General features: G+C 36.7%; 1 protein-coding gene across 1 annotated transcript in view; it reads right to left on the reverse strand.

Annotated features, from left to right (window-relative positions):
* The window catches only part of NAV2 (neuron navigator 2), a 245917-nt gene that overhangs the window by 125153 nt on the left and 93709 nt on the right, over positions 1–27055 (reverse strand). The window contains exons 5-6 of the mRNA XM_085300906.1: positions 20975–21242; positions 15753–15910 (exon numbers count right to left, since the gene is read on the reverse strand). Coding sequence (XP_085157032.1) covers positions 15753–15910; positions 20975–21242 — 426 coding nt within the window. The remainder of the gene's footprint in view (positions 1–15752; positions 15911–20974; positions 21243–27055) is intronic.

Raw genomic sequence — 27055 nt, forward strand, 5'->3', positions numbered from 1 at the left:
TACCAGTTGCACAATTATAAAATAATGAAATCAAGTTAACTGTGCCATTCAAAATAAGCAATGCTCTCAATTAAATCATAGATGAATACTATTCTCGTTTGTTCATTAATTTTTTTCCTCTTTATTTGTACARACATCTCCCCCAGGCTTTCTTATAACAGAGTTACTGAAAAGCATTAATGAACTCCAGGCAAGGAGCTTTTAAGGAGCTGTTAAGGAGCTGTTATGTTTAAATACATAATACATGCGTACGCATGTATTATGTATTTAAACAGATGAGTCAAATCAAGTACCTGTCTGTAGAACTACTASTAATACCAATACAAAAATATATAAATTGGTAGAACTACCAATACTTAATACCAATAAACAAAAATACACACATATCTATTAAATTAGTATATCAAAAACAGTTGACAGACATATATCACTTTATACACACCAGGATCTTTTTCATCTCATCTCTCTGGTCAATGAAACTGCTTTGTGCTCCCTAATCTAGCTGTGTTACCAAAGTTCTGATAATAGGAATGGAAAAAAGAGAATTAGTAACTTCCCCTTCCCTTCATGGAACAGTCACAGTGGAACAGTGTTAGCCTGGACATTATTTATTTGCTTTTTAGCATTTATCAGCTCACTGGGCAAAGCTACAGCCTGCTTTGAAGAAAAGAATGATAGCAAATTCTAAGCAAGACTTGAAGAAAGAAAGCTCTGCTGAGTCCATTATATTTGCTGGTGGGAAATCTGCTGCAGCAGATTTTTCAAATCGGGAGAGCATGCAGGTAACAGTCTACTGTTTGTTACAGTAACGAAGGATTGGGCTGTGGCTCTAGACTTACCCTCTTCGGAGGTGCTAGTAATTCTATAGCGCCAGTCCCAAATCCTTAAGTACATTTGATCATGGACACAGAAAAGACAAAAGGCTTAGTAAAGAAGCCACAGATAGAAGGGACCAGAGAGGCTGAAACAGAGAGAGGAGGTTTCTACTCATGTGGTAAAATCATACTGGCACTTACAGGAGAAATCTGGGACATAGTACTGTTTTTGTTTTCTTTCCTATGATTTAATATGAACTTTAGTTTCCATGCTTGTTCCTCTGGCACAATTTACCCAGCAATAAATTTACAAGAAATTGTAAATATTTATTTTAAAAGGAGAAATCTAGGAACTGTAAAGGCCGTGAAATGCTGGGCCAGTTCTTCAGTTGGTAAAAACTAGTATAGTTCCACCATTTTCAATGGAGCTATGCAGATGTACACTGGATGAGAAGCTGACTTCAAGGTTACATCTCACCTTTAAGCTCAGGGCGTTTATTCTCACGAATTGCACAGTTAAGAACACAACATTTACTAACTTTCTTAGTCTTTTTCAAAGACCTTTTAAAAATACAATTTTGTTGTGTTTTAAACATTCCTAAAGTTTATATCAACTATGGCTAAGTTTTGTGATATTATACAGCTCCATTTCAGTTGCAATTAAACCTTTAGCCACTCTTTGTTTAGGTAAGAGGACATACTTTGCAATGCCAAATTCACCCAGTTAAACTGTTGTAGGATTAAACATGGATATGATTTACTGTATACTTGTATCTTGCCCTATAAATGTGCTGTACGGCTTCTTTTACTCTAGAAGYCTGTCATACGGGCAAACACCCAGTATAAATATGCTGTTAAAGATCAACTCAGATGAGCCACTTTTTTCAAAACTGTATTCGATTTGAAATGTGAAAGGCTGCAATACCCCAGGATATACTTTCCAATTGCCTGAAGACAAGTATTTCATTTGACACTAATGACTCTCTTGAGGTTCACCTTATGACACAAGTCAGTGACCTTTTGTTTGGGGAATACAGAGGGCATTAATACTTTGGTAAATTGAACAAATAATGATAGTTAATAAGCTTACCTTCCTTAAAAGCTACTAAAAGTTCTRAACAGAGAGAGGAAAAATTAAATACATGGATATAAAAGGTCAAATAATCAGCTATGCAGCAATACAGCAAAAAAGAATTACAGTAGATCACAACTGCACGTATATATAATACGACACTACGGAAAAACAAATGTCATTCAGGAACGTATTATGAGTATCTTACGTAAGACACAGAATGTAACTATTCCAACCTAGGCAGTGTCAGGGTAAGACCTCAGGTGGAGTACTGTGTCCAGCTGCAGCACCCCAGTAACAGAGGCTGACAGACTAGAACAAGGCCAGAAGAGATCAYCTAGACATACAAGAGATTTACCACAAATAAATTACAAGAAGAACATTGAAATAGTAGAGTATGTTTAGTCTAGAAAATAGAAGACTAAGGGAAGACACTGTAGGTCTTCAAATATGTAAGGACTGTTATAAACAGGACAGAGATCAATTTTTCTCCAAGTTCCTCCACAGCAGGAAGAACAACAATGTGCTTAAATTTAACATAATTCTATTAATATAACATATGCTGCAAAGCTGTCATAATTTTAAACACTGTTCTTAAAATAGAAGGGTTATCTGCACCACAAAGTTTTGATCTGAATTTGTGTAATGATACTGGAACTAGTTTTAGACTAAGGATTATGCCGTTATCCTGGCCCACTGTTGTCTTTGCAGAGATCTGGATCGCCCTCACCCATTTAAAAGGGTTTACATGAGCCAAACCTTCAGCTTCAATGTAGGCAGCCCCATGGAGAAAGTCAATCACTAGCGTCATTAAGGGATCATCCCTAACTCATGAAGAGAAATCTTGGATGCTTCACCTATACAACTGTAATCATAATCTGCAAGAATCAAACAATTAACTGAAAACCTACAGTTACCACATTTCCCMAAACACTAGAAAATCTGTTTCTAAAATTAAAGGCACAAACTATACTCAAGAAATGAACATTGTAGCATCCATTATGAATTCGTTTACACGGAAGCTAAACATAAATATATGAGCTCAGGCTTGTAGATCTTGGAACTCAAGCCCTACTCAGGCAAACGTGAGGTTTGCAATGTACGTTTTTCCTTGCAATTAACACAAAGAAATAAAAAATAGGTSATTTCCAGCTCTCCTCTGTGCCTGACCTAACCAAATCTTGAAGTGATGAGTAAGAGGGGGAAGAGCAAGGACTTGTGGATGAAGCAATGCTGATGAAATTACTGTCTCCGCTTTTCTCCACCTTTTCATGTCCTGACCAATGAAGGCAATTAATGGTATTACAGTTGCTGCAAATGAAAAATTATGCACACAATCAATTCTCTTTCCTTTGTGGGGAAAAAGAGCACTCTTAAAAACCTTTGATTCAGAGTGGCAACCAACACAAAACTTATTCAGAGTTTCTGCTGGGATACTTTGGGAGCAAAATGCCCTGTAGTGAGAGCAGTACCCAAGTATTTTATTCCCAAATGAGTAATCAGAGGATCTGACAATTCATCTTTGTGTAAATCCCAATGGTGACRTAAACCAAAACAAATTTGATAATGTAATTATAAAGGACCAGAAATATCTTTCATGGATTTCCATTAAATTATAAGAGAGAGGACTTATGATCACTGTACAGTATTTAAGAATAAAAAAAATTACACTAAACTTCTGATAAATGCTGTCAATGGAAGGTATGTTTAGAAAACAGGATAGGATTATTCTAGCACCTGCTTTTTGGTAGTGCACACAGCAGAACTATCAAAAATGTCAACTATTCTGCATCTGTTCATCTGAGATTTGGATTTGTCAAGAAAAACTACATAAAAAAGTCTATCATCAGAGTGATTTATAGAGAAAATCATCAGACAGAAATCACTTTGAAAGCAAATAGGATAAGAATTCCAAAAGACATTTTCTCAAAAAGGAAAAGGGTAACCCTTCTTCCTCTTTTCTCCTGAAAAACATTTATTATTTAAACATACAGCATTTTTCATTAAATACTCCATGTGRTCTCAGGTTTTTAGAATTAGTCCATTAAAAATGCTACTAAAAACATTATTTTCAATATAAAATCATATAAATTCAATACAAAATCTATAAAATATAAAAATAAACACTGTCGTTTAAATTAAAGCCTGTACTTCATTATACTTAAGCACATACATCATTATTAACTACCCTCAAATAGTCAGCACTTCTTGACTGTCAGCATGCATAAGCACAGACAAAGCACTCTAAGCACTAAACAGAATGTGCTTCACTTCACACCTGACCTACGCGAAACACCTCCGCACTTCTAAAATTGAAAGACTGAAATTTGTGCCATTACTATATTCTCATTTTGTTGAGCAAATCATACTTATTTCACAGTAAAAATAGGAAAAGGTAGATAACTTACTAAATTAGTTTCAAAATTTATGCACTTATCTCTCTTTAAAAAAAAAATTCCACTTTTTCAGTCCTTCTGCTCTTAGTGACTTTTGCACAGTCATATAGWGTCAACACATCCAAAGTAAACATTAGATTCATCAAATTCTACAAAGAAAAAGAAAACTAAAAAGAAATTTGAAAACAAGTTGTATATAGAACAGGAAAGAAAGTCACTGTTCCACAAAGTCAAACTATGGGATTTTTTTCCTAACTCTCTACAGATGATTTTCAGTCATGAAGGAAGTTACAATTGTCACCTCCCCCTCCCCCCAGAAAAGGAAAAAACAACAACCAAACTTTAACTTACTGCTCTCTGTTGCATACACCAGCTGTTTCATTCTATAAAATCACATTTCAGGTTTCTGACATCCATACACTGTTGGAAGCATAGTCTTTCCATCTCAAAACTTCCACTTAATTTTGTCTCTGGTGAACTGTTAATCTTTCTGCTAGTCCTGGTTAAAAAGACTTCCTCCCTCAACCTCTCCCCCACCCTCTCCCACCAGCCTTGCAGAGCTGGGCTCAATGCTCGTGCATTTGGCACAGTTAAAATCGATTTCAGAGATGATCTGGCAGTTTGCACAAAAAAGGGTCAATGCCTTTTCAAGATCAATCAAAGTATATCAGAGTTCTCAGTTGGAAATCACAGTAACATACTGCAAATAAAGGGCATTGGTTGAGACACCAAGCCAAATTTGACAATTCCGTCTTATTTAGCAACATGTGCATTTGCCGCCATATGTTGGCGTGACTGACTTCACGGAGAGTGTTGTGAAGACAGTGAATCCTAACAGCTGCAAATTAGTTYTGTGGACATTCTCTTCTATAATATATCGCATACTTGAATACTTCAAGACTATTCAGTCCCTAGCTAGTAAAAGATACGATTCAAAATGCTAAGACTCATTATAATGACTGCTGTTAATAGCTTGTATTAGCCACCAACATTACAGTGAGCTTTTCAACAGATCAGGCGGGTATCACAGGAGCTTGTTAGAGTGCTTTAAAGAGAGACCACACTGTGCTCTCTGACAAGCTTCCCTCTGTTACTTCAAGATAGTTTCCAAACTAATCAACAGCAGACCCTGATGAACTTCTAAAACTGAAGTTGCTCAGTACAGTGCTGATAACAGAACTTTCCTCAATGCTTAAAAACCAGCAAGCTGAAAGCACAGGCTGTACAGTATGCAACCTGAAAGATCAAATCTAGAGGTCCTACTTTCATTTTAACTCTTCCTATTCAGCCAAACAATGATGGCTAAAAACTCCTGGTTTCTGATCGCTAAAATTAACAAAACTACTGAGTACAATTGCTAGATTATATGTAGATTAATCAACAGTGGAATGGTTTTTTTTTCTTCTACCATTGAATGAAAACTTCATAATACAGYTATGGTCTCTAACCAGGCATCAGGTTGATAAGAATTGGGGATAATACAACTAGTTAATTTAAATTCTTTTTTTCTGGAGGAAGATAGTGATTTGAAATTAGTTCATAGCACACCAGGTAAGTCATTAATATGTCCAATACTGAAATGTTCAGTTGGCATCTTGAGCTTCACCTGATAGAAGGATTTAGTGGTTGCTTGGTTTGCTTTGAAGCAAACTGTAACAAAGTAATCAAACATTTCATTCTCATCAGTATTATGTGATTGTCTCAACCACTAAATCCTGGAAGGACTCATTTTTCCTTTGCCCAGGAAATGGGACAGAGGCAGAGGAGAAGGTGCTGAGAATGGAAATAGGCTGACCATGTTTCTTCCAAGTGTAACAGATCAAATTTTCAGTCATCCAGGTAGCCATGGGTAAAAAAAYTTTAAATTCCTAAAAGCCATCTCTATCAGGCTTTACAAATCTCAGTGCTCACTTATTTTTTTTAATTGTTATACTATTATTTGGCACAGGGGGGATAGTCTGCTTTTTGTCTCTATTTATTATTGTTATTTTATTGAGAGTGGAAAAACTGCATGAGTAAAACATAAGGGGCTCCAGTGAGAAAGATTTTGCAATCTCAGAAGGCAAAACAACTAATCATCCTGCACTTCATATAGGAGCCAAACATAGCCATTTAGAATATGAAATATTTCATCTGATTTTATGTGCAGCTACAGAAGAGGGTTTTTGTCCTCCATTTTCACATATTTAAATGAGATAATTTTAATTCGGGAACACTGCTTGGATCATCTGAGTTGACCTTCACCATAATGTAGTTCAAAGAATTTCACTCAATAATTTCTGAGTCAGACCTGTAATCTCTGTCTTAACATCAGCTCTGTGCAAACATCAAATTTTGACTCATTTAATCTGTTTCAATGGTTAATCACCCTCATTTTTAAATTTTGCATCTAGTTTTTGCTCTGAATTGGGCTATTTTCAAATCCCAAATAAATGGCTACTTATTCACTATATATTTATTACTGTAAATCTCATGTCTATAAAGATAGCTTGTAGATAAAAAGCAAGTATCCTTTCTTTTAAATAAAGAATATAAATTAACCTTTTAAATATCTATCTGCAAAGGAATTTTGCCAAACTTCTAATTATGCAGTGCTCTTTTCTATCTCTTACCCAACATTCTTCTTTTTCAAAGCTTATGTGACTGCTGCTGTAACACTTACTGAAAATTTTAGCCTTCAAGATATTACCCACAAGAACTCTCCTTCAAGATACTACCCCCAAGAACTTTAATTGATTTATGAGTATTTACGAGTATTTATGAGCATTTTAGCTGTGTTAGGAGGGTATATGCCCTTATCAAGTATAACATGGACTGGTTTGAGTATCTCTGCATCAAACCACAAATCTACACAACTGTGCATAACAATAGACCATAATTAAGCATCAATATACAACAAAGAAAAAAACAGAACATCTGAACAAGAAAGGCATTAGGGTACAGACAGAATATTAGAGATTTAGTTAGAACTGTCAAAGCTGAAGCAGACTTCAATTTTGCATTGACTTTCTCCCTTTCACTCCCCCAGAGTCCCTTAAATACATCACTWAAAACTGTTTAGTCAATGTCCACCACATATTTTTTAAAAAACCCTAAGAAACTAACTATATGTATATCTAAATCGTAGAACACATAAAAAAGTCTAGGTTTGAAGGGACCTCTGGAGATCATGCAATCCAACCTTCTGGTGAAAGAAAGGCCTTAGATAAGCTAGCTCCAGTGAGGTAGATTCCTCCAATTCTCTAAATTTCCAGGTGGAATTGTTCCTGAAGCAACTTTTGCCTGTAGCCATGTCACCATGCACCCCTGTGAACAGAGTAACYACCCTTCTTGTATTAAAAGACTGTGACTAAATACAAATTGCATTCCAAATTAAAAAGGATTATCCAGAATTTAGAAGAAAGGAAAGAAATGCAGTACATCAGCCAGGAGAGCCTATGCTTCTCCTACTCTCCTGCGTACATAGCTTATCCATACCTGGGAACTGGGGCACACACAGCTAAGATTATAGCTGAATCAGCAGGATCCAGTWTCAGAACTCTCTCGTGAGACTTGTATTGAGTATGTTTGTAGCGACACAGCTACTAAAGCAGTCTTACTTCATTTGAGCACACAAATCTGTATGCATATATTCATTTTTTTCTAATACTATCTATTTTTGAGAAACTTTCTGTCAGAAGCACTGCCTTCTTCATAATCCGAAAAATTTGAAAACACTCCATTTGATCTCGTGCAGAAACRGTCACATTTGATAGTACTTTTTTCTGCTAACATTTTACCTAACTTTTTTCTTTGACTCCAAAGGAAAAGAGTTATTTTTCCCGTAGACTTCTACTGCCCTCTGTAGGATTATTTTAAATAAATTATTAGCAACAAACAAGTAAGAGCATAAAAAGAAAAGGTGTAAGCCTACCAGGGACATTACTATATCACACCATACAAATCCCAGAGACTGCACATTAACACAGTGATTCCTACAGYTTCATAAATTTAAAGTTTTAATTTTATAGACCATGGATACAAATAAGGATGGAATAAACAGGATATCATTGTGATAACACAATGCTGTCAGACTCCCGAGCCTGCAAAATGCAAACCGAGTGCCTGAAGATCAGTGAAGACAGCGGATGGTGAAGGTATTCAGAGTTAGTCAAGAAGGCCCAGCTTTTTGCAGAGCCGAGCATCCAAGGCATGTCRAAAAGGACTCTCAGTTGTGAGTAGCCATATAAACTGCTGGAATAGATCAATGAGAGAATTTACACATCAAGCTCCTAACTGAAGTTGCCTGCATCATTTTTTTTTTTAAGTTTTGTTCCTGCTATTACCTAGGATACATTTCTGCTGCTTCTTCCTGTAGGCAAGAAAATATATTTCTAAATAATTTTATTTAGAAATAAATTCTAAATTGGACAGATAAACACAGTTTTCCCCCACYTTTTAATTTGGAGATTATATTAAATTATTAGAAGGATAAGGCAAAATAGAACCTTAGGATAACTAGTAACTAGCAATTCACATACAGACATAGCAATACAAAGCTCATGCATCTGTTTAAATTCCTTAGAAATATTTTTAGGATGAGTTCAATGGTGACCTTGGGTGGTGGAAAATGTTTTTCAAGCTGTACACTATTTACAGTGGTACAGGACAAAATAGTAAACCAAAGGTGTATTTGAATATGCATGGAGTAAATAACTTTGACAATTCAGATGCAAATTAAAAGGCTCTWATTACATGAAATGATTACAATGACCTAAAAAATCACAGGCCTGAGTRGTTCATTATTCCCCCACAACCTGAAAATGTAATTAGACTTCATTTCCATTTTTCTTTTTGTTTGCAAAAAAAGCCTGTAAGAGCAATTACACACATTAAAACACCCTGTCTAGAATACTACTACAGTTATAAATGGCTAATCACTGTGAAAATAAGTAAAAAAWTTACCATGGTGTGTTACCATTTTATGATGTAAGACTTATAAGCACTGAAATTCCTGTGAGCTTGAAGGGAATTTTGCATTTAAGTGTTTGCATATAGAGTTTAGAGAAGCAAACCTCTCTTTGCTTTCTTCCAATTACTCTCTTTGATTTTAATGTGCTGGGGCTAACTCCAGAAATCAAGTTAAATTTTTTACATCCTAATCTTAAAGAGGGAATCCTTAAGACTGAATTAGATGCCTAAGTTGTCCTTACAATATCAGAGAAGTACGAGTATCGAAAGGGGTGTCAGTGAGCGTGCCTAGTCTGAGAAAGCAAAAGAAGACAACATTGTCCCTTTAATGAAGATTCTGGACAGCAACAAGACAGCCTGTCCTGACTTCAGGCTCTGTGGTATTTCCTCTGAAAAGGAAGCAGGCTCACATCTTCCATTTAAGTTATGGGCAGATTTCTCTTTCTCCATTTCCTTCTCCAAAACATGCAATGGTGCAAGTAGTGGGTTAAAAAAAAATTAAATAAACAATCCTCCTTCCCAATCATGTAGACTGAAGAACACATGAATTGACTGTAGTAGGGGAGACCAAACATCTATTTCTCTCAGTCTCTAGTCTCCACTAGTGGCCCATAGGAGATGCACAGAGAAGAGGGCAAACACAGGGCAGGCTACTCGGGTTGAGGAATTTTCCACATATGTTTCATTAGTCCAGGTTATAGTGATTTAGTCCAGCAAGAGTTAAGAAGGCAAAGAGCAAAAATGCTTCAAGTTTTTAGTGTTAGGTGAACAAAGACTAATAAGGAAAGTGAAATACCAGTTTAAATTATTTTAAAAAAAAGTCTTTGCACTGCTGTTCTGCCTAATTTTTGTACTATTTTTTGCATACGGAGGAATAATAACTTGTCAGCTGAATAATTTGACTACCCTTTAGGTAGATAGTTCTATAAATACTCATTTCTCATCATAATCCATCTCTTTAGAAAGATAAGCTGGTTACTGAAGAAGCTTCAGTATGCTTCGGAAGAAGTATTAGAAATGCCTGAAAGAAGAGGCTGGATTTTTAGGTTGACAACCTACATATGTCGCATTAAATGCTCAGAATCTTAGTTCTGATAAGAACTTCCAGTCATAAATTGTCATCTTAAAAAATGAAGAACTTGGACTTTACTATGAAAATATAACCATGACACAAAGTATGGTCCCCTCTATAAGACGCAAAACCAGTCAGTCTGAAAAATTCTTGGCTTAATTTAATTGTAACATTGTCAGACAAGCTGACTGACAAACTGCTAAGACAATGCAAGTTTTCTGACCCATATCCCATATTTTGGAAATGAGACTTACTTGATCATGTCTATCAGTCAGCTTTCTCCTCATAAGTTTTGAACTCTTTGACCAAGTATGACATTGTGTTCCTATCAGTTTCCTGAAATATTTGCACTTGGGAAAAAGACCCAGATTAGTACTACCACTGAGAAAAAGCTTTAGAGTTCAAGCTCTCTCTTCCACCTGCCCTAGCAGSTTACCAACCATGCAAAAGTACTGATCATCCGGCCAAAAAATAATGCCTCAGGAATAGTCATATCACACATTGCATCTCGCCAATACAGTAGTTAGTGCACACTAGCAAAAGGGGAGAGAATTGACAAGAAGGAGACAGAAAAATGTTGGGGACATACTATACAGGAAAACGTTTGATTATTTCCACCATGCATGCTATAGCTTGCTCTGTGTTTTTCTTTTTTCTTTCCTTTTTTTTAATGAAAGCCAAATATAATTCAGATTTAGAGATGAACACTGCACACCGAAGAGACAGCTAAGTCATTACACTTCATACAATATAATCAACAGGTTGCCCAGAGAGGTTGTGGAGTCTCCTTCTCTGGAGATCTTCAAGGCCCGCCTGGAGGCAACCCTGTCTAACATGCTCTAGGTGACCTTGCTTGAGCAGGGGGGTTAGACTAGATGATCTCCAGAGGTCCCTTCCAACCTTACTGATTCTATGATTCTAAAATACTAAAAATAAATTTCAAAAATAGATTTATCAAGTCAGAATGTTGCTACCTTATTACCTTATACTCCTATTTTCCACCGTAAATTTAATATTTTTCTTCTACGAGGTCTGATCTAGGTGATTCAGAATGCCCCTAGAGGATGCTGAGGCCTCTCCATTGCCATCATTATGAGATGGGGTTAGAGCTGTAATTGCAAGCTCGGGAAAGAAAAAACATAATTTCCTGAACAAAAACAAGTATGAGAACCACAGACAAGTTGGACCAGACTTGTGTTTTTCTCTCATGCAAAATATTCATTAGTGCACTTACAGCAAGGAGACTTGAGCCTAAAGGGCAAGACTGCCAAGTCACTGTAAGAAGATAGTAACAGCACTGAAATTCAACACTGATCTATCTCTGTAAGTGCAATGACTTTGTTAAAAATAAAAATTAGCTACCAGCCTAAGCTAACAATTTGACTATATTGCACAAGAATGAATTGCTCAACTCTCACCAGTTATACCCACTTTTAAAACTCCCACAATAAGTGCTGCATTACAAAGCTCAGAAATACAAACTCAAGCTATTGAGTACTGTCAAATTACTAATTTAATGGAAGTCAGTAAATGTAATTCAAAGAGCTTCTGCTCCTCAGAGACAACACTGTACTTAGCATTTCTGATGCACTGCCCTACACACAACCAATATCTCTGAAACATTCATAAAACTATAGCATATTCCTGCTTATAAGCTCTGCATTAAATGATCCTTGAAATTAAATCTAAGTCACATATTTTTCTAATTTAAAGCACTGTTGACAAGAGAGGAGGAAAGGAAAGCCATAGAGCCATTTATCACATAAAAACACTAAGGAAACCTTCAGTGGCCACTTTCCATTTCCAGCAAGCTACGCATCAAAATGTCTTCTTTTGCATTAATTTTCTACTCTCCCTTGTCTGGGTTTGATACACAAACAAATGGTACTTATGAAATATATTTTTGTGTGTGACTTCAGGACACCAAGTCACAATAACTTCAGTTATACTGAAGAAGGAATATACCTTTCTCAACCAAAGCCAATTGTTTTTCAAAATCTAAATGTCATCTGTTTACAACACTTAAGTACTAATTATCTTACTCTTGGAGGATTCTTCCTAGAACACAGTAAGCCTTTTAGAGATCCCAACATCAATACCATTTAGACTTCACCATGTACTTTCCTTTCCTAGTGTTTGCCATACACCGGACTGTTCAGAGAAAGTATCTTAGAGTACTCCTAAGGAATTACACATGCAGTTAAAGCTCTATTAATAATTTATATTGTTTCTTTATTTTTTTCAATCTTGAATGAAAGCAATTGATGTTAGCAGCTGCAACAGAATTCAGGCCAGCTATAGGCCCAGTGACATTTTAAGAAGAAACTCTGCCAGAGGTATACTGCCCCATTAGCTGAGAGGAGTGTGCATTGCTCATGCCAGCAGACAAGAAAGGCTGTTTCAAAAGCGTCTTCAAGGAGAATAACAAATCAGGTAAGGATATCACCCAAATTGCTCCTTAGCTATTACAATATCTAGGATTCTTCTTGCGATGCCTCTTTCGAAAGAGACAGACCTCCAGGGCTCAGATCCTCCTATTTTTGGCATCTGTCTCACATGTGTGCCTTCAGCTGAACTAGCTGAGGCTCAATCCAGATTTTATGCTATCTATGATAYGAAGAAAGTCAGACTGTGACACATCTTTTGAATTTAAATAAGTAAAAAAATAAAGAAAAGGATAGGAACAGTCAAGTTTTAAAATATACATAATCAAGAATCTTTGATGTTCCTATATAGACTTGAACTGGATCCAAAAAATCAAATCTTTATACAAATATCCAAAATTTGCTTTGACTGGTGAATTTTAATGGAACAGAATAGATGTTCCAATACTTCTTGCCCGCTTCTAACCATAAGATGGGATAACAGAGAGAAGTTGGCTGGCAGGAAAAGCTTACAATGACACCTGTAACTCTGAGAATCTAAAATCTGTGATTCTTCTGTTTTTTCAAAATYGTAAAACTGGGAAGTGAGTACAGTCCAACTAAACAAGAGCAGAAACCAGCTGAGAGTGTGCTTCAGTCACAAACTCAGCTGTTACCAAGGGCTGCCTTCCTGTTGCTTCTCCCTTTCTCTTGTGGTATTTTTTTCACCTTCAGCTTCCCATTTTGCCTTTCTATAGTTTTCCTCCTGCYGCTTTTAATCTAGGAAGACTAACTCAGCTGACCCAACAGGGAGAGTTACTCTCTGAACCCCTGGCTGAAGCCAGAACAGCAGGTAAAAGTGACATCTTAAACAGCTCAGTACTGGTGTAAGTTTGACTGACTTTACAGCAGCTGGTAAGACCCTGTGCTTGGTGTTTCTTCCCTCAGCAACTATGCTGCAAATAAAAATCAGTACCACTACTATAAGTATATTATCTCTTATAGGCCAGAGATAACTGACATTATCTATACAAAACACTCCAAAATGGAGGCACCCAAACAAGTGGGTATCTGAAATACGTCTTTTGTGTCTAGCCCAAAATCACAGAGCCACCATATGCCTCTTTTTGCCCTAATTATACTTAGGTGTAACTCGAATATAAGAAAGAAGATTGACTGGTTAACCAAGCTGAGCTCTGCTGCAATTAATGCTGTCACCTACCGATGGCTCATGYCACAGAGGAGCTTTCAAAATATGGCTGAAGCAGTTTAAAAGCTCAGCTGCTGAATGGGGCAGTCATACTCYGATTTTGTCTTCTTCTTCTTCCTTGGCTGGCTTTGGCCTTGTGTTTTTGCCTGACCCTTTAGTGAGCTGACCGAGTTCAGTAACGCAACAGAAAATTAACCAAAAAATGTAAAAGTGAATGGATTTCTGCTGCTTTTAAGGAGTCAAAATTAGTAAGTGGGTCAGATAAATGCTGGCAGAAAGGAAAGAGAGGGAACATGCACAAAGGAAGAGAAGTGAAGACAAACCCACAAGGAAATGGAGTAGAACTGTCCTTTTTAATAGCAAGGCATTATAATATCGCTTGAATCACCTTGTAAAAGCTTATCATGAGCAAGGAGCATCTTGGAAGGTAGTCTGATAAAATTAGAAGCTACAATAAAAAGATCTCTTGATAGCACTAATACTGCAGAACTCTGTAAARATACAATTACCAATTATTGTTTGCATGTCAGGGCTGAGAAATGGCTAGGTTTAACTGAAACCAGACAAAAYAGTAAAAAGAAAAGTCACAATAAGATCTAACCAATCCAAAGTTGTGAACGCTGTGAAGTAATTAGGCTTGTGGAGTTGATTTTACAATGGAAAAAGCTATCTAAGGGAAGAGGGGAAGYAGAATGCATCACTGTCAACATTAGCAACTTTTCTCTTGTGAGAGGGGTGGTAGAAGAGATAGAGGAAAAATATTAAAGAATCAACAAGAAAGGAGGAAGTACAATATGAGRAGGAAAAGAAAGCTAGCTCATGCAATTACTTTTGCTGTAGTAGTTAATCTAGCAACTACTGTTTGAACGTATACAATCTATATTACTACAAATCACCAAATTTAATTCTACCAAGGAGCTAAGTTTGGCTTATAAAAACAGTAGATACAAACAGTGAATTTGTTTTTTTTTCTGTATCATAAAGAGCAAGAGAGCCAAATCTCAATGAAAATATGAAGGTATTCAGGCAAACTTTCAGCTATCTGCTTCTGAGATTTCAGSAGTACTGAACTTCAGAGAACWAAGAACTGGTAAGTGGAATTATTTTGTYTAGAAAAAAATACAATGAGTTCCCTAAGTTTAGAAATAATTTGAATATCTRTACCRGAGTCAAATAAAAAGACAATGCAAATTTTCATCCAAGAAATACTGAGTCATTAAAGACTGCTCTGTTCCTAATTATAATTCAACAAGAGGCTGATCAAGAATACATGAAATTAATAAAGTGATTCCCCTTAATTTCAATTAGTTTTAGACTGAAATCCAAGACTTTTATCYGGTCGTCATAGGGCCAGCTCTGGCAGAGATTGATTTCCTGCTTTATGTTATGACTAAATCAAATAGATTTTCAGGAAAACTCAGATGAACTTGCACACTGAAACTTCATGACTGTTGGCATTTAACCTGTTTTTAACCATCTTTTCATTTTTTTAAAATAAAGATTTGTGTATGCGAGAAATGATCATTCATCCATCCTTTAATGTAATTGGCACTCACACTTTCATACCAACTCTTTGCTCACTACCTACCACAAGGATAGTATCTTTTTCCACTTTAGTCGTAATAAAAACTTACCTACTCCAGTCAGAATGAAACAGTTACTAAAAATTTACTTGGGGGAGGTGCCACTTACTTTAGAATATGTGTATAAAAGTAAAGATCAAATGAAAGCTCAACAAAGATTTCTTTGCAAATGGACATATATCAATTTGAGATAGCCTCACAACTTCTGGAACTCTATGGAAAATTCAGTTTTCCCTGAAGAAAAYCACACCAAAGAGAATTTGGGGAAATACCAAAATTTCAAGCACTTACCTTTCTCGTTGCTACTTGTTGGTGTAGAAGGGGAAATTCCAGGCTTAGATTTGTCATAATTGTTAAAGCTCTGGCTGCGTCGATTGTTGGCACTAATAGAACCACGAGTTTTGGCCTCACTGCCTGCAGCGGACACCCTCGTGGTAGGGCCTGGAAGTCTGATGAAATAATTACAGTCAGATGAAATACATAAAAAAAAAGCATGCTGGGAAAGAAAAGATACTACAGAATACCATGCATAATCTGAAAGGAAAAGGATCAATATCACAAATATATGCATATAAGGTTTTATAAGGAACTTCAAAAAGCCGCAACACATCATCCTAGATAAAAAATATATAGTGAAAAAGCTACAATGTGAACTGTTTTACATCAGGAAAAAAAATGTTGAGTCAGATCCTTCAATAGCTCTAATGTGATTTTTCAGCTAAAAATATATTCAGGAGCCAGTTCTGGTTCTGAAATTCCTGCTTAAGTTGACTAATAGTGGACTTGGCAAACAGGCTAATTGTTTCTAATGGACTAAACATAGAATACCTTAGACTGCCTAAACTGAGCRAAGGTGTTTTTATAGACTCTCCCTACATACATTTTTCTTCGTCAGTGATCTTTAATGATCTCCTGCCATAAATCTTGTAAATCAGAAACAGTTGCAGTAAATTCAATGGATTATACTACTTGCAAAACTGGTGCAAGTTTAAGACTAAATGAGACTACTGTTCTTAAACAAAGTTGCTGAACAGGGCTGTACTTAATTTGGAAATAACAGTGAGACAGAACATGGCTGCCAACTTCGTTTTTCCCTGTAGGGAAGCTCATTACGTCTGTGCTTGGAAAGCTGCAAAGCTTAACAGCCATTCCCTGGGAAAGATTAACTTGGGACTATAAAATCATACAGAGCTCAAGTTCTGTCTCTTAGCATGGTCACTTTATCGATGAGCAGGTATAAGCTTTGGTTYGTCTGAAAGAGGATGGCAGTAATCTATTTCAGACAGCAATCTATTTTTCAACATCGACTGCCTTTCCTTACTACAGTCTGTATTTTACTAGTTATATCTTGCAGAAAACTTAGTTAAGATTCTTTAAGTAAACAGGAAGGGACACTTCTTTTATGCTTTTCAGGTAAAAGAGAGGGGGAAGAATTTTCTAAAAAGTCTGACAGAATTAGGGAAGCAGCTGGCATCAYATTTCAGAGCAATGTGTTTGCTTAAGTCCTTTAAAGTTAATGTTTATACATACAGTTTTAATGTTTGTCTGCACTAACGAGCACAGATTTCTATATTCCAAATAAACAAAAAATATAAATATTTGGTAGTTCTTCAAAATACATACTAAAGACAAACAGCTCACTATTTTAAAAAGTAATGACATCACATTAAATACTAAAAGAATCTGTTCACATCATACACAGTAACACTGAAAGGGAAAATTCTTTGCTGTCTTTGTATTTTCAGTATGGTGGAATCACTCTAAAACATTTTTTTCTCTAAGATATGCAATCAATGTGTCTTAAATAGTCTCTGCCAATAATGGCTAAAATGAGGAAGTCTCTGTTGTCAGAGAGCCAGGGTATGCAACAGATCAAATCACTTTTATGCACAAGGGAAGGAAGAGTAGCCAGGAAGAGCTTCTTGTGATGCTAAATCAACCAACTTCTCAAAGACTAGCGAAGGAACAGAAAATATGAAAAGAAACATGAAGGAAAACAGCAAAAAAGTCAGCAGCTGCATGCACATGCTTTAAAAGCTCAAGKAGGATAAAACATATGGGCATCATTCAAAAACAGAACAAAAAAATAATTTCTAAATGCAAACCACTGCAGATTTGGCACAGCACATCATGGTTCTGAGGTTTACTTTGTTGAACCCTTTCAGACAAACCCCTCAATTTATCCAATATTTTGGAGGATGAACAGCCCTTCCCAACACTGGGGGGTGCTAGAAAGTTGTACAGAAGGATCACTGCAGGAAAGTGTAAAAYGAGAATTCCCTAGAGACCCTTTACCACTGTAAAGGAGACTACAGAGGAAGAAGTAAGGGTAAAAGAGGGAAAAAAGCCAAACACTCTTCATAACAACTGTTGTGCTGTTCTTGAGAGCTTAGAAGCCATCAAGACAAGAAAGCTCATACAGTTTTATTTTGCTTAATGGGCAATGAACTAGGTTTCTTTCCATGTAGGAAGAAAGTGCAAGGTACCTCAGCTGAAAGCCTCTACAGAAGAATAAAAATTGTTCTGCCTCTGGGCCAACCACCTCAGCACGGCTACGGGAGCACCTCAYACTGGGAGGGCAATTTTCTAATAGGGCTTGGCATCAGGCAAGGGATGGTGATCTTGCGCTGATGGGTAAGAAGAGGCTCCCCACACACGCATGCACAGGTTTGGCAAACCAAGCACATTCTCAAGTAACTAAAGCTACTCAGACCATATGACCAGCTCATAAAGTGACAAGTTTTAAATTCAGTCAGTATTGCCACTGCCAATAAAAATGTACCCAGAATAAAAATATACATGCTGGCAAACACTCCAGAAGAAGATATCATTCCTCTTATACCATTTATTTTGGTATTGATTTCATAGAGCTGTCTGTGAAATCCAARAAAAAATCAGGGAATTAAAGGAGAAGTTTCTAGCTTCTTGCTATTAGAGCCACAGTACTGAGCTCCATTACTACTCTGTAGTACCATTTCTAGGCAAATATGAACTGTCGGGCCATAAGTATGATTAAGACGGAACATGAAAAAGAAACATGGAGCATTAGAAWAGGGGTTATAATGCAGACCTTCCCTGCTGTCATATAAGAAATAAGACGGGGGAAAAAATMCAAATTTTAAAGCAGTACTAATATTCTCTGTAGAGGAGGACAACCAGCTAAGTAGTTCATTAGTTGGATAAAAATGGTAAATCATATTTCAGAAGCTCAGTAAAATGGCAAATAATGGCTTACTAATGATGTTGAACTATAGATAAGTCCTAGTAAAMTATTTTTATATACAGTAGTGCAGAAGTAGTAAAAGGAAACTTATCATCAATAACTGCATTAATAACACTTACAGCAACTCTTATAAGTGCTGAGATGAGATGGTCATAGAAGCTGGCATGCAAATAATTTCAGGAAAAATAGACTGAAATATCATTTTCAGGGAGATCAGATGTTCTCAGCTCTGTAACACTGAGGAGTGCAGAAGCTTTGATGAGACATATCCATAGGATGCTGTTTCGCCTCACATAGCACATATGGTGCACATCCCATTTGCCAGCCCAGAGAGCACTAGCCTGATACTAGCACTTGCAATTATGCACAGATAAATATGACTAATACACATATGTATAGTGGGGAGAGAACTCCCAGAACCATGTTTTGTTCTCAAGAGGGAAAGCTCCTATGGAYGCCAAAACTAAATATTTTCTTGCTAGCAGAAATACATTCCACATTTGAAAAAAAGAAAAAAAGTTAAAATGGGTCTGACACTTCCGTGTTTCATCTGTTTGCAAAATTCCAAGTTACAAACAAGGAGGTAAATATTTTTAAGGTGACTCCTAAACATGCATCTGGAAATATTGCAAAAAGGGTTATTCATGCTTTGCAGAGGATGAAGAAATGCTAACCTAGAAGACCTTTTCTGACCAAGAGTGAATCGGATGATTTTGCTTTGAGATGAGTCCCTGGGAGATGCACTGTACGACAAGAAAGAAAAAGTGGAAGAAAACAGTGAGCAAAGAAATGTTTTTTCAAGCCACTGAACTTAAATTACTAGTTTTATGGAGGGGAGGATTTTTTTATTATTATTCTGAATAAATTTCACAAGAAAAAAAGCTTCTYCTCTAAGTTTAACTTCAAGTCAAAACTGTATTAAATCTGAAATGAATTAATTTTTATAAGGTAATGCAGGTCAATTCTGCATGCAAAATCAAACTTTATTACTCAGTTTCTTATCAATCTTGTCTTGTATATGATTCAGCAGAATCTGAGCAATTTCATAACTTAGTATATTCTAAGAAAGCATTATGACACTACTTTATCAACTTCCAGTTAAGTATTTTTAAGATATTTGAAACCCAGTCCAATCCATATAATAGACTGCAAGTACCAAAGTAATATTCAAATGATTCAATGCGCTTGTTATACAAACAAGTCATAGAAATCTGATGTTAAACAGATTTCATCTTTGTTTTACAGCAATTAGTTCCTGCACAAGTCATTACATAGTAGCAAGGCAAGCTACCTCCAATTATACAAAAACATTTTTCCATCTTAAATGAACATAAAATATGGAGAAATACGTAAGGAAAAATGAAACAAGCTTCAYGAAATGTCTCAATTGGAAGGCCTCACTTTAAGAGCTTATACTCCAAGAAAACAAGTATTTCAAGTAGTGTTCACCTTAATCTCTGTTCTTTTAATACAAATAAGCCTTAACTTAATTTGTTTTATTTTAAAACAAACATGTCTTCATACCTTAGCAAACGTGCATATATAATTTCAGCCTTGAAACCTGCCTACTTATTCGTACTAAAATCCACACTCTCTTACCAGTAAAATAGTTGGATAAGCAGAATGCTGTAAGAATAAATGTGTGCACAGTGGTATGGCCTTCAAAAATCGCATTAATTTTAACTTGAAAGAGCACCTCTAGGATTAAAGACATTCAATCCACGCRCACTCCTTCCATTACCTATATTATATTCTAGGACTGCCAAAAAATGCCAATTGCAAAATTATTTTTCATGTAAGCCAGCAGTTTATTGTTTTTGACCAACAAACCTAAATTGGACTTTGACTGTCACCAACTRTGATGAGCTCTATTTCTTTTACCAGGCCCAGACTCTTCCAGGCTTCAGGGAGGACTCTCCTTGTAAATGGAAAACTGAAGTTATTTTTCACAAGTCCAAGGTACATTYACACCATACTAGCAATGATATATGTGCTTTGCTAGAATAAAGAAGCAAAAAGAATACTGAGAAAAAAACCCTTAGAATTAACTGTGGTTATTCTGTCTAGCAGGCACTTTATGCCCATAGAGCTGAACATTTCTAGCACTGGGAACATATTTAAGCACCTCTATCTTGCTTTCCAAAGATGTGAAGTCAGTTGCTACTCAGCATGTGAAACACTTTCTGTTCTAAAGCAGAATTAAAGAAGGAAGCCTCTTTGGTTTTCGAAGACCTTTAACAAGAAGAAAGAAAAAAGATGGAAAAAAACAACTTAAAGGAAATTTCCCCACCTTGACTGCATTTCTGGTTGTGCTTTTAACTGATGCTGTGCAGCTTGCTGGGGCTGTTGGCACTGTGCTGGGAGTGAAGCTGGCACCTGCTGCTGCTGTAGCCCGACCTGGCACTGAGCTGGAGGCCCTGCTTGCTGGGATACTGTGGGAGGCTGCTGGGATGGATGGTGCTGCGGTTGCTGTTTCTGTGGCTGCTGCTGCTGTTGCTTGTATCGAGACAAACTGAAGAAAAGGCCCAAGATGGCCTTTAGATTCCCATTCCTGATTTCTGTAAGGCAATTTTCAGAAGTCATTCATCAATCACTAGTTGTTGTTTCTTTCTSACAGTACAGTGGGTCAGCCACTGTGCTGTTCATAATGCTGTCTGAACTCAATTCCTTTAGGATATGACARACTTTCCGCAAATCTGATCAGTACTACAGCTGATTACCAGTGAGCACCAATCACAAATAAATAACTAATTTCTCCCCTGCAGTGACTGCAGCGGATGTCTTCCATTTCTGCGATATCCTGTCTGTTAACATGGGTATGCCTAAATAGATAGTTCCTTTAATTAAAGTAGCCAAAAAAAAAACATCACAACAACAAATGTATTAATAACATCACAGTGTAAATGATTGCACAGTTCTAAATTTTCATGAGGAGGAGAAATTGCTCAGTTATCACATACCATCGTATCATTTCTCATATATCAAACTAATTGTTTCCTTTAAGAAAATCTGATGCAAGTTTTGCAAACAGGAGATCAGCTTACTGTGTGAAACTCCTGTATTAAAGCACATAACTACCAGTTTTAAATCATCACAAGGTAATAAAGAATGGACGTACCTAATGTATCTAAAGGTAGCTTGACAGTGAATGTATGCATTTTTTAGTTCTTAAAAGTCTTCCTGTTCTTTTATGCAATATATAACATAAAAAATTACAAACAAACAAAAACACAGTGATTAAAAACAAGTACAAGAACATGCAGTTAAGAACTACATCGTAATGCATACACATGAGGACCAGTTTGGTGTTATGGACAACTTTAATAACATGCGGTGATTAAATCATTTATCATGTTTAATTTCCTAAATTTAAAAAGTGAGTTGTGTAAATAAATAAAATCACTATCACATTAAACAGTTTAATTTTTGAAAGCACTTGATAGAGCACTTGAGCTAATAAAACTTACTGTTGCTCCGTGCTTTCTAGTATCTCTGCATGGTCTAGTGCAAGAGGGGGATGAGAAGCAAACATGGCAAGACAGTGGCCAAGCAGAGGGTGAGAATTAGAATCCTTATTTCTGTTCCCAATTCTGGWTGAAAGTTTGCTTAGACTTTGTAACAGTTCCATTTTATGCTTTATTCCTCTTTCAGGCACCTTTCTCCTCCCATTGCTCACCTTTGTTGCCTTACTTGTTTTAGATCTTAATCCCCAAGCCCTTTACCCAGCAAAGCTTAGCCTCACCTCTTAAAATTTTTTTCSCCTTTCTACATTAACTTCCAACTTGGATCTCCTTGTCTAACCCCTCTCGATCCACTTTTCCTTTGTAGCCATTAATCTAATTTACTTTCTTCCTTAATTTTGTTTCAGCCCATGCTCATCTCCTCAGTGCCTTATACACTGTACCTAAGTGGCCCAGCTCATTACTCAGACCCAGGATATTCCTCTCCTCTTCTGCTCCTTGGCTTAATCTCCTTGTTCTTTTTTTCCTCCCTGCAATCTGGCCCCTTCCCCAGCACTTTTTCTCACTACTGTCCCCATTCCCTTGTTCAAATGGTTCTCAGTCCTGGGGCCCTTGATCAGTCACTCTGTCTTCCTGYGCTTAGCCAATTTTAGTCTCTTCCCGGACAGTGGGATCCCAGCGAAACCTGCCTGTTCTCTTTTTCTCAGGCTATCCCTGCTCCCATGCAGTATCATGCCACAAACTCAATCTTCTACCGCTTCCATCAACAGGCAGTTTCCTTGTCTAATCTACCTGTGTTTAGTTAGGGAGGACAGCTAATGGAAGTAGACAGTAAAATAAAATAGGCAGTAAAGACAGTAAAAAGGTTCTCCCTATCTTCAGTAGAGAACTATAATTATTCATGGCAATTGTAAGGAAAGTACCACTCAGTCACAAGCTGAAGCGTAACTAAACATTCCCAGAGGCACTGAGAAGCTTAACTGCACAAATACAGGCCAGAAGGAAAAAAATTACCATGGATCTACACATTTATACTTAGGAAATTGATACGCAGTTGGAAACAAAAACTCACTTTCAATGTGAAGTGAGAGGCAACCGTAACAATAGCTCCATCTAAAACCTGTTGCTCTCTCTAACTGTGCATCTCTGCTGTATTTATCAGAAGTCTGCTTTTAACATTTCTCCAGGGTGACAAAAAATAATGATGAAAAGAAAAATTTCTTTAAAGAATTTCAAAAGAAGTAGCGCCTTTCCCTGTAGGTTTTAAGCAAAATATTTCAAAACATACTTTTAGAAAAAGTTCTGTTATCTTAAAGATAGACCAAGGTAATTCACCTGGCAGTTTGCCCCCGCACTTTGTACAAAGAGAGTACTTCAACCTCATTAAACTCTGCCAGTTAGGATGGTCTGAATTGCTTCCTGCTTTAGGTCCCTTCTTGTCCATGTGTTAGCTTAAATATGCACATTAACTTGGATAAGGATGGACATGTAACCCACTCATTTCAAACTTGGAGCCCCAAAAGACTGATTCTGTATACTTGAAAYAAACACTCCAGATGTTTTAGAAGAAACTGGAATTTGTTTTGAAGGGAATCCATCCAGATTCACCAATTGGAAATTTCCATTCTTTAACATCTCCATTGCTACWTGTTACACCTACAGTTTTAACTTCCACCTTTACAGGTTGTCTGTCATCCTCTTCCTTATTCACAAAAATACAATGGACTCAACAGAAACCRGGCAAGGAAGAAGAAAAGGTAAAGAAAAGAAAGATTTGTTGAATAGATTACTTCAGAAATGTCATTATCTGATTTTTATGACACTAACAAATGAAGTATCTTGACTTTTTTACAAAATATGCATATCAGGTACTACTTATTATATATGAAATACAAAACAAAGCAAAACAATGAAGAAAAAAGATCTATTACTGTTATTCAGTCAAGAGCTTATTTTGTGTCTGATTCTGCAAAGCTTGTGGCACTAAGAATAAAAAGAGCAAGTTTACAATGACTAGAGTTAGCAGGAGTAAAAATTGAGAATCACTACATATTCATTAATTTTCATCTACCCTGACAGAAAATAGGGTTCTCACATATATACATTATTCATCCCCAGAGATAGTGGATGCCTGCTTCTATTGCTTTGCACAAGCCTTTTCTGGTTGACCACAGAGGGGCTGTGCAGACAGTGACAACCAACCCTTCTTTAGTTCATGTAACAGGGGAGACAAGATGGCCTACTAAAGAAAACAAAATTAAACAAGTTGGAAATTCTGTCCATAGGAAATGATAGCAGGTGAGAGAAAGAAACACATTTGAGACATATAGGTCTGAATTTGAAACAAAATTTTGAGAAGCAGATGTACATCCTAGCTAATCCAGGATATATCATGAAGTGTAGTGAGTCAGCTTCAGTCAGTCCATRCTCTGTGCTGACTCTAAGCATTATTTTTTCCCCTAGATCCGCACATCTCTTCTGGTAGTTTAAAGAGTAATTTTTTTGAAAAGTGTATATAAATGTGTTCTTTCACTGTACCGGGCACTTTGGGATGGAGTAAATTGAACTTCAGAGCACTCACAAAGTAGAATTTTGGAAAAAAGAAATTCCAGAAAAAGCTTGAGAGTAGAAGGTAGCAGATCATGGACTATCCAGAGCCTATTTCCATAACAGCTCAGTACCAGAAAGCTTGTACAGAATGCCAGCAGAAAGGCCAACAAAACAGAAAACTAGTCGGACCAAAGGCATCCGAGCAATACACAGGCTCAGCGTGACAGAATCAAAACTTGGCAACACAGTAAGTGTCTCAGGTATGTTTAAGGTAGCACTGTGAGATATTTGTGCTGTGGAAAAAACATCTGCCTCGACATCGCTAAGGAAAAGAACTAAAACAGATTAGTGGCTCTGCTTGCACTGTATGTACACTGAAATTCATTTATCTATAAAAGCATGAGTTTCATTTCAGAGGAAACAGCTAAGTTCAGTAGTGGTTGTTCCAAAGTCTAGCAAGATGCTTTCTTTCATCACTTCATGGTTTTATGATTTGCTCAGCTGATCGCTATCCAGCTAATCTGTTACACAGAGGAGGTGCAGCTGCTATCATGAAGTCAGTTTGAGTTTCTATTGCACATTTATGGTCTCCATAATCTTCAAAATCTTGGCAGTGAGGAAATACCGTGTGAAGGACAGAAAGATTAACTGGAGGGCCAGAATTTCAAGAGTCTAAGATGTGGCTCTGTATGAGAATCACGAAGAACATGGGTACAGGCACAGAGCTCAGAGGGAGAGACAACAAAAACAACATCAAAAGCAAGAGGAGGAAAGAGTTCTCTAGCATCTCCACCAAGTTTTCTTCAGTAACTACAAACAGGGATTTTAGGATCTTTGAGTTGGGAGTGCCTTTTTGCCTCCACATTGCTGTGACAGAGGGGCCTCTCTGCAGCATAGTATGGTCATCATCAGTGACTACAGCTCGTTAGCATCCTCACCGTACTGACCCATAAAAAATACTACATCTATGTGGCACATGCATATTGAAACAGGATTTTTTAATACTGGCAGGATATTAAACATCACGTCCAAAATCATTTCAACATTCAGGAATCATCAAGATTCTCGTTTTGAATCATTATCAACATCGTTCCATACTAAAGCTGCACTATTGTAGCATACAAATTCTCAGGAAATCCAGGAAAGGCTTCACAATTTGTGTCCACTTAGGAGCAATCAGAATCTTCTGCTTCCTCTTAGATGAAGATCTGCCAGTGGAGTAAACAAAATTACTTGCAGTTGACCTAGCAGGTCTTGGCAACTTGTGTAGAAACACTGGCTTCCTTGGTTATGGCTCTATTTATTTTAAGTGGCKCTGTGTTTTCTCTTGCTCAGTTCCCACCTCCTTTCTCAACACAGGCAAGGAGTGTCTATCAGAACAGAAATTTCATTTATTGTTGAAATCAAGTGTTATGAAAAATGTTCCTTCACTCCCCCACTCTTTATTTGTCATTCGTTTCCATTAATGTTAGTGGTTGAGCCAGTAAATGTACTCATTATAGATGGTAGCAAACATTACTGGTTTCTTTTTACCTTCCATAGAACTTAATACGTTAGTTCCTAGAAAGAACAAAATGTGATAGAAAAGAAATAAAATGGCAGAAGCTGTTGGATAGCCTATATCCTGCTGAGGCTGACTTGTGATTTGGCAGGAGAGCAACGAACATTAAACATGTTGTCTCTTCCCCACACTGCCAGCTTAGCACACAGAGTTTTCTCATCAACTAATTTGCTACTTGGCTTAGATCTTGCATTGTACTGAGACAGGTAAATAATATGGAATGCATTTCACTTCAACAATACTTACATATCTTATCAAGGTTAACCATTTCCTGGTAAACAAACTTTCCACAGTTAGAAGTTTTAGCCTGTATTTTTTTTTTCTTGACATGACAGTCCTTCTGATGGAGCTATCTAGGTAGCTAAAGTAGGCAGTATTTGGGCTACCTATATTAAAGGTTCTCTTTGGAGGAAAAGAAAAAAGTCCGCTATTGGACTTTTTGGACATAAGTGGCATGTAAGTTCTCACAGACCTCATAGGATGAGGTATTCTGTAGATGACAACAAGGAATTCTTCAAGGTATTCTCCAAGTTGCCAAAATGTAATTTGTAGTTGTGAGGGTTTTTAAGTTTTAATTTTTTAATATTWAATTTTACACTAATTTTATAAACATTAAATTTGTTATTTTTCTAGTAATTTTAAAATGTAATGTACATATATAGAAYTTGTGTGCATGATGGTTTCTCTGAACGGTTCATCCACTGTAGGGTACCTAGAACATATTTCATTTAAATAATTCACTGTTAGTATGGGAAACTGTTTCAGCTAAGACTTGAAATCATGATCAGATCACATATAG

Source organism: Rhea americana, unplaced genomic scaffold, assembly GCF_003343005.1.
Source record: "Rhea americana isolate MKP2758 unplaced genomic scaffold, rheAme1 scaffold_17, whole genome shotgun sequence".
Taxonomy (NCBI): Eukaryota; Metazoa; Chordata; class Aves; order Rheiformes; family Rheidae; genus Rhea; species Rhea americana.